This window comes from Ranitomeya imitator, chromosome 4 (assembly GCF_032444005.1).
Source record: "Ranitomeya imitator isolate aRanImi1 chromosome 4, aRanImi1.pri, whole genome shotgun sequence".
NCBI classification, from domain to species: domain Eukaryota; kingdom Metazoa; phylum Chordata; class Amphibia; order Anura; family Dendrobatidae; genus Ranitomeya; species Ranitomeya imitator.
In genome coordinates this window covers 58,694,658-58,706,366 of record NC_091285.1, presented here as the reverse complement: position 1 = coordinate 58,706,366, position 11,709 = coordinate 58,694,658, and the positions used below count along the sequence as shown (strand labels likewise).

The following is an 11,709-nucleotide window of genomic DNA, read 5'->3' as shown; positions in this document are numbered from 1 at the left end:
CAGAGGGAATGAGCTGGGCAGCAAAGGGTTAACCAAACAGCGTTAGGGTACCGTCACACTATAAGATTTACCAACGATCACGACCAGCGATACGACCTGGCCGTGATCGTTGGTAAGTCGTTGTGTGGTCGCTGGAGAGCTGTCACACAGACAGCTCTCCAGCGACCAACGATGCCGAGGTCCCCGGGTAACCAGGGTAAAAATCGGGTTACTAAGCGCAGGGACGCGCTTAGTAACCCGATGTTTACCCTGGTTACCAGCGTTAAAAAAAACAACCACTACATACTTACATTCCGGTGTCTGTCCCTTGCCGTCTGCTTCCCGCACTGACTGACTGCCGGCCGTAAAGTGAAAGCACAGCACAGCGCGCTGTGCTCTGCTTTCACTTTACGGCCGGCAGTCAGTCAGTGCGGGAAGCAGACGGCAAGGGACCTGACGGACACCGGAATGTAAGTATGTACTGTTTGTTTTTTTTACATTTACGATGGTAACCAGGATAAACATCGGGTTACTAAGCGCGGCCCTGCGCTTAGTAACCCGATGTTTACCCTGGTTACAAGCGAACGCATCGCTGGATCGGTGTCACACACACCCATCCAGCGATGACAGTGGGAGATCCAGCGACGAAAGAATGTTCCAAACGATCTGCTACGACGTACGATTCTCAGCAGGGTCCCTGATCGCTGCTGCGTGTCAGACACAGTGATATCGTATGGATATCGCTGGAACATCACGAATCGTACCGTTGTAGCGACAAAAGTGCCACTGTGAGACGGTACCCTTATTGTGCTTCACTGCCTGAGGGCAGAGCTGATAATGCAGTTTTCCTGTAGGCTGCTGAACCTTTGTTTGCTTATGTGTGCAGCTATTCCCTCCTAATCCGTCAGGGTCCCCAGGGAGGGGAGGGTGAAGGCACAAGAGTTAATGTGAGAAGAAATCAGCCCGGAGGTGCTGGCCCCCCTTTCTGATGATAAACGCTGATGTCTGGAGCAGGTGGGGGCCAGGAGAACAAAGCGAGGGGGGGGGGGATGAGCAGCGTGGGCCCTTATCTGTTAATCCCCGGAGCACTGAGGGGAAGGCCAGTTGTCGGTATCAGCTGCGCGGACTGTGCGCTGTTGTTCCCACCTCCTCGGGGTTGTCAGCCACAACCGCGCTGCTGCTGTTAGGTTGCAGTCTATGTAGTCCGAGTGCTGGGCCCGGTACTTCTTACCTCACCGCCGGAGGTTGCTGTGTGTGCAGCGCCCCAGCGCCGGTCGGTCTCGTGAGGTGTCCGGACTGAGCACCTCCGTGGGGACCCGGTCACCGACGCCTCGATGCTGCCGTCTCCTCACTGGCCTTGCCGCCGCTCCTCCGCTGGGCACCACGTGGTTCTCCTCCGTCGCCAACCCGCAGCGTCTCCTGTCCTCTTCGGCTGATGGGGATTCCCTCCGTGCCCGTCAGGTGTGGGCGTCTCCTCCAAGCGATCTAAGTCCAGGTGGACGGAGGCTATGGACGTCCGCCCCCCGCCGTCCCTGCCAGTCGGATGGAATCCTCTTTACCGCTCACCGCCGGCAGCCGCTGCAGTGGATCACACGGCAGGAGGCAGGCCAAGAGAACGGACACCGCCTCAGGGGGACCGTTCCGGAGCACCACCGGGCAAGTAAGTAGCGATGGCCCTCTACACTTCGCGCACTCACTGCAGGATAGGCAGATCAGTGGCGGGAAACTGTGCCGAGTATGGCGGGCGGGAGGCGCCTTAAAGCGACCGCGGCCTCCAGTCACCAGTCGTCGATGCCTCCACAGAGAAGCGTCGGGGGTATTGGATGCTTCACGGGGGTCACCTTTCACCCTGCTTATAACTGTTTCCCTACAGGGGGAGGAGGCACCAGGTTCAGCGCGCCATTCAGGGTGCGGGAGGGAGTACCTCGAGCGGGCTTCGGGCCTGCCTGCAGGCCTCAGATCTCCACAGCAGGCTCCGTCTATATTTATGACTAATCCAGCCAAAAGCAGGCTCCCAGATCATTAGGGAGATGAATATCCCTCTGTGATGATGTGGATGGGCTTTGTGAAGCTTGGGATTTGATAGATTAAGGCAGCTATCTGTGGAGCACAGGAGACACGTCTTCCTCCTTCGGCTGCTGGCCACGCCCCCCCCCCCATCCCGTGTTTCTCAATGCAAGCAATAAATAGCCAGGTCTTTCACCGGGAAGGAACAACCACGAGAAGGGCAGCATCCAAAAAGGAAAACCACCTATGCCAAAACATGGTATCCATCCACAGACGACTGTTTCGGGGTAGTTGCCCCTCATCAGTGTGGAGTAGGAAACTGGCTATTAGGAGCAGTGCCTTGTGAAAGGACTATAAACATAAGGATGAATGACCTCGGGGAGATCAAAACATCCCACACCGCGGAGACACCATCACGTGTTTCTCAACGCAGTGATCCAGAACACTGCCCCATCCCTTATGGGAAATATGCAAATGCATGTAGAAAAGCCACGGAGACACTATCACGTGTTTCTCAACGCAAGCAATAACTAGCCAGGTCTTTCACCGGGAATGAACAACCATGGGAAGGGCAGCATCCAAAAAGGAAAACCACCTATGCCAATTGCTTGCGTTGAGAAACACGTGATGGTGTCTCCACGGCTTTTCCACATGCATTCACTGTCTCCACGTCCTCAGTTCCAGGACCAGCCAGATACATATCAGTGGACATCTGTGTCCTTTTAACAAGTTCAACTTTACTGGACAGTTCAAGTAGATCAGTCTTTAACACGCAGTATCGGGCACAGCACCCTCTGGTTCTTGTCCTATCAACACAGTACACAGCTGTGTCTATCTGTACTTCAACAAGTCCTGTTAGCCATAGGGATTCCCAATTCGGCATCGCAGTATTCCTGAGATCCGCTACGTTTCCCTCACGCGGTTCCCCGTCTGGCTTCCTCTGTATGGAAGGGATTAAGGCACTCTCCTTAGTGCTTAGTTTGGGCTGTAGGCTCCAGATGTTGCAAAAAGGTTCACAGGAAATTTGTCACAATCTCATACCTCAGAACAATACGTACTTAACGAGCTTCCAGCTCATTGCACCTTGAACTTCGCCGTGTCCCTCACAAACACTCTAACTCTCTGTAACTCATACTCACTAATCTAGGAATCAATATCACCATTACACACTGAACGGGAAACCACTGGGTAAATCTGACAGGGAGAAGGACTTGGGGATCCTAGTTAATGATAAACTTACCTGGAGCAGCCAGTGCCAGGCAGCAGCTGCCAAGGTAAACAGGATCATGGGGTGCATTAAAAGAGGTCTGGATACACATGATGAGAGCATTATACTGCCTCTGTACAAATCCCTAGTTAGACCGCACATGGAGTACTGTGTCCAGTTTTGGGCACCGGTGCTCAGGAAGGATATAATGGAACTAGAGAGAGTACAAAGGAGGGCAACAAAATTAATAAAGGGGATGGGAGAACTACAATACCCAGATAGATTAGCGAAATTAGGATTATTTAGTCTAGAAAAAAGACGACTGAGGGGCGATCTAATAACCATGTATAAGTATATAAGGGGACAATACAAATATCTCGCTGAGGATCTGTTTATACCAAGGAAGGTGACGGGCACAAGGGGGCATTCTTTGCGTCTGGAGGAGAGAAGGTTTTTCCACCAACATAGAAGAGGATTCTTTACTGCTAGGGCAGTGAGAATCTGGAATTGCTTGCCTGAGGAGGTGGTGATGGCGAACTCAGTCGAGGGGTTCAAGAGAGGCCTGGATGTCTTCCTGGAGCAGAACAATATTGTATCATACAATTATTAGGTTCTGTAGAAGGACGTAGATCTGGGGATTTATTATGATGGAATATAGGCTGAACTGGATGGACAAATGTCTTTTTTCGGCCTTACTAACTATGTAGGAAGTAGTTCCCTTTTCTACTTGCCCTAGCTCCTCCCAATCTGGGATATTCCCAAAATATTAACCGTATCTTGCCCTACTGTACCTACGGTAACTGTCTATCGCTATACTTTTTCTCTCTGAAGAAGCAATTTGCATATTATATTTCCCAGAGGAGCATTGCACGGCGAATAAGCCTCCTTACTTTGACAAGCCAGAGCTGGTATGTCACTCTCCATAAGGAGAAACCTTACCCCTTAGACCTCAGTCCAGAGCCTCTCACCTAGCCAAATCAGTTCTCATACTTCGCACTGACGAGGGTCAACAGTCCGAAACACCGTGTCTGCGAATTGAGATACTAATTTGGCTTTTATCCTAAGTCATATTGCACGACTCGTTAAAGGGTTGATTGTGACTTATAGGATCGCTACTTCCAACCGGTGGCGCTATAGAGTTAAAGTCCTCTTTTTCTCTGAAGAGGCAATTTGCATATCGCTATACTAAGCACTAAAGTATAGCCTATACTTTCCCTATAATTGAGCTTTGTCTACCAGTTACCTTAGGCATTACCTTTGTAATACCCACACAGCAACATCAGTACCTATAACACTATACATTAGTTACATTACACTCTACATTTCAGATCTCATATGACACTATCAAACATTGTAAAAACACATGATAGTATTCACACTACACAATAGTTATCTTCAGGGGCAGGAACATGACAGTCTCTGTCACATCCTTATACCCTTTCCTCTTCTTCTCCCCCTGCCGGTCCACCTTTGTTTTCCTCCTTTTTTTGTGTCCTTTCTTTTCTTTGTTTCTCCTTTTTTATGTTCTTCTCTTTTTTTCTCTCCTTTTTTTCTCACCTTTAATATTTCTTTTCCTCCCTACATTCTTTTACACCAACATTCTGTCCACTAATTCACATGTCTAACATGCCCTTCTAATGTACTATACCACAAAACTCATCATCCATTCATTCCATCATCCTGTCTACCACACCCCTCCAGCATCAATTGCCCCCTCTGACATTCTCTGGCACACCCCTGTGGGGTTTTCACAATCTGGATTAATTTTGGAAAACTACTAAACTTTAAATTAACCCCTTTCTGACATCCGACGTACTATCCCGTCCATGTGGGCTGGGCCCGTCTGACCATGGATGGGATAGTACGTCGTAGCCGATCGGCTGGGCACATGGGTGGTGTGCTGCCTATCGGGGCCGGGTGTCAGCTGATTGTCAAAGCTGACACCCGGCACTAAGTACCAGGAGCCGTCACAGACCAGATCTGCATGCTATAGAGGCGATCAGCCTGTACAAAATGTGTGTCCCATAGTGGGACACAGTGTAAAAGTAAGAATGAAATAAACTTTTTTTTTTTTTTAAATAATTGTAAAAATATTTTAAAAAAATAATTACAAAAGTCAATATTTATTCTATTACTAAATAAATATTTGAATTAAAAAAAATCTAAACAATAAAAGTACACATATTTGGAATTGTCGCGTCCGTAATGACCCGACCTATAAACCTGTCCCACAAATTGACCCCTTTAGTAAACACCATTAAAAAAAGCCAAAAAACAATGCTTTACCATCATACCGCCGAACAAAAAGTGGAAGAACACGCAATCAAAAAGATGGATATAAATAAACGTGGTACCACTGAAAACGTCATCTTGTCCCAAAAAAAAACAAGCCACCATATAGCTCCATCAGCGGAAAAATAAAAAGTTACAGCTCTCAGAATAAAGCGATGCAAAAATATATTATTTTAATATAAAATAGTTTTCATTGTATAAAAGCGCAAAAACATAAAAGAAGATATAAATGAGGTATCGCTGTAATCGTACTGACCCGAAGAATAAAACTGCTTTATCAATTTTACCAAAACGCCCCCCAAAAGAAATTGATGAATTGCTGTTTTTTGTTCATTCTGCCTCACAAAAATTGTAATAAAAAGCGGTCAAAAAATGTTATGTGCCCGAAAATGGTACCAATAAAAACGTCAATTGGTCCTGCAAAAGCCAAACCTCACATGACTCTGTGGGCCTGTTATGATCTGGTGGCCTAAGAGCAGCATGAGACGGACTCTGGAGAAGGTGGTCCCTGTACTGACCGCAAACCCTGAACCTAGCAGCGCAACTAGAAGTAGCCGTGGGGGGTACCTAACACTCCCTAGACCCCTTGGGGTTAGGGCTAAAGTTAGGGTTAGAGCTAAAGTTAGGGTTAGGGTTGGGGCTAAAGTTAGGGTTACGATTGGGATTAGGGTTAGGGGTGTGTTAGGGTTAGGTTTCTGATTAGGTTTATGGTTAGGGTTGGGATTAGGGTTAGAGGTGTGTTGGGGATAGGGTTGGAGTTAGAATTGGGGGATTTCCACTGTTTAGGCACATCAGTGGCACTCCAAATACGACATAGCGTCCAATCTCAATTCCAGCCAATTTTGCATTGAAAAATCAAACGGCGCTCCTTCCTGTCATGCCGTTGCTGCTGCCGCCGCCTCTCCCCACTGCAGCTCACCGGGTGCACTCGCGCGCGTCGCATTCAGCTCTGCGCGTGCGCACATCTGATTCCTCTGTTGGCGCTCTTTCCTGTCCTCTCCGTCATCCTGGAGGACTGTAACCCAGAAGTAGCTCCCACTCTGCTATGTAAACTGCTTCCTGCTGCTCCTCTGTGCCTGATGTTCATTTGTGTTTACAAGTGCTTCTGGCGACCTGTGGTCTCTGTGCGTTCCTAGCTCTCTGACCTTGGGTCTCCTCCTCCCTCTGTAGTGCCTGCCTGTTTCCTGTGTTCCTGCCGTTTTCCTTCAGTTCCTTTTCCTCTGCGGTACCTGCCCGGCTCCTATATCCTTTCCTTGCTCCCGTCAGCCTCAGTGTCTCCATATTGTCCTGCCAGCCTCCGTGCCTCCGTAGCGTTCCCATCTTCTCCCTCGCCTCAGTAGTTCCTTTCTGTTCCTTCTTTCCCTTTGTGCCTGCTGTGTACCCGTCTGATCTCAGTCGACCCTCCAGCTTCCGTGGCGATAGTCCCTCACGGGCCTGCCCTTAACTCTCCCTGTATAGGGGGCGGTCCACCTGGTCAGCTCGTCCGAGAGGGGTTCGTCGTCACGGTCCAGTGGGTCCACTCTCCGTTTTTCCCTGTTTGAATCTACATGCTCAAATAGGACTGCACTCGGGTGACATCCGAGTGCAGCCAGATTCTTACAGCATCAAAGTAACATCAGGCCATGGACCCCGCTGGAGTCTCCGCCACTCAAAAAGAGTTACTCTTTTTGCATGAAAACCAGACTAGGATCATGTCGTTTTTAAAGAATATGGAGTCTCGCCTAGCGGCTTTACAGCCTTCTGATCCTGGTATTGCTCCGCAGTTGGTTGCCCTTCAGCAGGAGCTAGGTCAACAACAGGACACTCAGTCCCATATTTTGAATTTTATGGCCTCAATTAATGATCGGCTTCTCTCCCTCCAGAATGTGGCCTCTGTTTCCACTCCTGTCTCTGCGCCACAACCCTCGCCCCGACTTGCTAGACCTCCTCGGTATGGTGGGGATTCTAAAGCGTGCCGTGGCTTTCTTAATCAATGCCAGTTGCATTTTGAATTGTCTCTGCTACTTTATCTTACCGACCGAGCTAAGGTTGCTTTTATAGTATCCCATTTGGAGGGTGAGGCTTTGGCGTTGGTTAATCCCCTCTGGGAGCGTTATGATCCTTTGGTCTCCCAACTCAATCCGTTCCTGGATACCTTTCGTAAGGTTTTTGATGAACCTGGTCATCTGGTCTCTACCACTGAGTCCCTCTTTAACCTTTACCAGGGTACTCTCTCAGTAGCCCAGTACGCCATCCGTTTCCGGACTCTGTCCTCAGACCTTGGGTGGAATAATGAGGCTTTGGTTTGAGCGTTTTGGCGTGGTTTGTCTTCACGGATTAAGGATGAGTTGGCGGGACGGGACACTCTGGTTGAGAGATCACGAACCCACTCTGGACTGGCGTACTGGAGATGTTCTACGATGGGGACAGTCTTGTCTGAACAGGTGCCTGCTTCCCGTCAAGCCTGCGTCCTCCTTTCGGTCTGCTTCGGAATCCGTGGGAATTCCTCCAGCCTATTGCGCTTTCTCAGATGTCTTTAACAAGAAGGAAGTGGAGATTTTGCCGCCGCACCGCTCTTATGACTGCCCGATAGACCTTGTTCCTGGTTCTACTACACCTAGAGGTCGTATTTGCCCATTGTCTCCTACCGAGACTCAAGCCATGTCCGAATATATCCAAGAGAATCTGGCCAGAGGCTTCATTCAAAAGTCTTCCTCACCTTCAGGAGCTGGGTTCTTCTTCGTTAAAAAGAAGAAGTTCTCTTCGCCCATGTATAGACTACCGGGGTCTCAACACCATCACGATCAAAAACAAGTACCCACTTCCTCTCATACCAGAACTCTTTGATCGTCTACGTGGAGCACGAATCTTTACCAAATTGGATCTCAGAGGAGCTTATAATTTGATCCGTATCAGTTCCGGTGACGAGTGGAAGACTGCGTTTAATACCAGAGATGGTCATTATGAATATTTGGTTATGCCATTCGGTTTATGCAATGCACTCGCAGTCTTCCAGGTGTTCGTAAATGATGTTTTTCGGGATCTACTTTACACCTGTGTTGTAGTGTACTTGGACGATATCCTTGTGTTCTCTCCAGATCTGTCTACTCACAGAAGAGATGTACGGCAAGTACTTCAGCGTTTGAGAGAGAATCGGCTGTACGCAAAACTGGAAAAATGTGTCTTCGAACAGTCATCTCTACCCTTCTTGGGTTTCCTCATTTCCGACGCTGGTTTGTGTATGAATCCGGGAAAAGTTTCTGCCGTGCTCAACTGGCCACGTCCTCTTGGAGTGAAAGCAATTTAGCGATTTCTTGGATTTGCTAACTACTATCGGCAGTTTATACCTCACTTTTCCTCTCTTTCAGCTCCAATCTCCTCCATGATTCGGAAGGGTGCCAATCCTCATCCATCCTCACACTTCCCTTCCGAGCTCTGCCATGCGCCCAAACAGTGGTTTACCCCCACATATGGGGTATCAGCATACTCAGGACAAGTCGCACCACAACTTTTGGGGTCCAATGTCTCATGTTACCCTTGGTAAAATAAAACAAGTTGGATCGGAAGCTGTGGAGCTCTTTGTTATGGTGGGCCTTACTGCTGTTTTTGGAGAACTCTTTGCCGCCCTCTTCCCCAAGTCTGCCTTAGCTCCATCCTCCAGCAGAGTCGATTTTCCTCCAGAAACCCAGTGTTGTATGTCTCATTGAGAACTATAGACTTCAAAATTAGTTATACTTTGTTGTCATCTTGAGGTATTCCCTAATTGCACCTCTGATATAAACCACTTTAGACAGAATTAGTCATTTCTCTACTCTGAGTTTAAGCTGTATTTCTTGGCAGACCTCATCTACCCATACACTAAATCACACTGATCTACAATACATACTGCTGTCCTAGATTTAATCTGCTCCACCATATTGACATATAGACTTTCATTCTTTTCACAATGACTTAACCTAAAACCCTCCTACTTTGCTGAGTGCAACGCATGTGGATAGAGTTGCTTCAGGAAGAAATCCACTCCCTAAACAACAAACTGGAAAATTTTTAAAATCGAGCCTGCTGGATTAATATCAGGGGCCCCCCAGAAACAATTTCAGACCTACAATTTTCAGTAACTGCTTTTCTCTAAGAGCTTGAACCAGGGATACCATTGAGTGACTAGCAATGGACAGCATCCATTGGGCTTTAGCAAATGCAAACCTGCCGGCCCTCCAATGTACTGGGCACTACAATGGCATATTTACATTTTCACTTAGCAACATCCATTGCTGCTCATTTCTGGAAAGCACCCGTGGAGTCAAAACCATCACTACAACTGTAGATAAATTCCCACAGAGGTTTAATTTCCAAATTGGCGTCAAATTAGGGGGATTTTACTGTCCTGGCATTTAGGGTCTCAGAATACGGAGTCCATAAACTAGTATACGATAATTTGTTCTCCATAAGTAAAATAGTGCTCCTTCCCTCCCGAGTCTCGCCGTGTGGCTAAGCAGTATTGTGCAGCCACATATAGGGTACTGACATTTTCATAATTGTGTAACAAATTATGCGGTCATTTTTACCTATTTTTCCTTGTGATAATGTAAAATCTGGGGCAAAAACAGCATTATAGTGGTAAAAATTAAATTTTTTTTCTTAAGCGCAGCCTCAGTGACCGTCATCGAGGTTACCTCCGGTCACTGAGGCTGCGTTCCCTGCCGGGCTGAACTGCCATGACCTCGGTGAGATCCCCACTAGCACCGTGAGAATTTTTCAATGAGGCTGTGCTCACAGCAGTTCAGTCACCGGTGGTTCTCAGCCTGGACAGTCGCATCTTGTCACTGTCCAAGTTAAAAACTGTTTTCCCCCTAGACATGGATTATTGCGTGGGACAGAACGACGGAGAGGTGAGGGATATTGTTGTTTTTATTTTTGGTTTATTACAGGAGAACGAGGGGTTCGGTGGAATTAGGCTTTTGGTGAGTATAACTGTGTTTGTTATTTTTAAATAGAAAAGTAAAACTGTGTTTAGTCTTATTTCTAATAAAGGACTGTATTCTGGGTGTGTCTTTACTTACCATATTGCTATAGGATTAGTAATGGATAGGAGACTCATAGATGCCTCTCCATTAGTAATCCGTGGGCTTGATGTCACCTGACAATACAAAAGGTAACATCAAGCCCACAAATATTAACCCCACTTGCCACCGCTACAAGGCAAGTGGGAAGAGCCGGGCAAAGCACCAGAATTGGTGCATCTAATAGATGTGCCTTTTTTGGGCAGCTGTGGGCTGCTATTTTTAGGCTGGGGGCAATATCCATGGCCCCTTACCAGTCTGAGAATACCAGCCCCCAACTGTCTGCTTCAGAAAGGCTAATTGTCAAAAATGGGGGGACCCCACGCCGTTTTTTTTAATTACTTATTTAAACAATTTAAAAAATAGCGTGGGGATCCATCTATTCTTGATAACCAGCCTTGTTGAAGCTGACAGCAGAGGGTTGCAGCCCCCAGCTGTGAGTTTTGCCTGGCTGGTTATCAAAAATACAGGGGAACCCACACAGTTTAAAAAAAAAAATTATTTATTTACAGCGCAGGAGCCAACTAACGAATACACCCATCAGCTGCTCCTGCCCTTGCTGTTATTAGCGGCAGCAGGTGTCGGATGATGGGAGCTTACACCAGTGACTGGAGATAAACTTTATACCTCTGATCACAGCTGTCCACTCCCGCTGTCTTTTGACAGCGTGGGAACCACGGCTGTCTGACTGGTGGTGATGATTGCCGCACTGTCATGCACATGACAGTGTGGCAAATACTGGACGTTCGGACCCACCAATCAAGTGAATGGGGTCCGGGTTCTGTTCTGGTACCCGAACCTGAACTTTGTGTAACTGTTCGCCCGAATCCGCCAGACCCGAACATCCAGGTGTCCACCCATCTCTACTCACGACACATTTTGATAAGTTCCTTGAGGGGTCTAGTTTCCAAAATGGGGTCATTTGTGGGGGATTTCTATTGATTAGCACATCAGGGGCTCTCCAAATGCTACATAGCGCTTGTTCTCGATTTTAGCCAATTTTGCATTGGTCTCTTGCAAAAAGTGACCTGCTGACAGGTCCAGTGTTTCATGGAGCTGCCCAGAGGTCACTTTTCAATACAAATTTATGAACGCCTCGTTCTGATTCTCAAAGACTTGCATTGAGAGCATGTGATGTAGCTTCTGACTTCCGGCCAATCAGAAGCTGAGCGTTGTGGGACTGGA

At 47.7% G+C, this 11,709-nt stretch overlaps 1 protein-coding gene across 1 annotated transcript in view; it reads left to right on the top strand.

Moving 5' to 3' along the window:
• Positions 1 to 1,202: 1,202 nt before the first annotated feature.
• LOC138675481 (uncharacterized) overlaps positions 1,203 to 11,709 on the top strand; it is a 71,231-nt gene continuing 60,724 nt past the window's right edge. Inside the window, exon 1 of the mRNA XM_069763772.1 lies at positions 1,203 to 1,639. Within this exon, the coding sequence (XP_069619873.1) occupies positions 1,488 to 1,639 (152 nt within the window). The 5' untranslated portion in view covers positions 1,203 to 1,487. The remainder of the gene's footprint in view (positions 1,640 to 11,709) is intronic.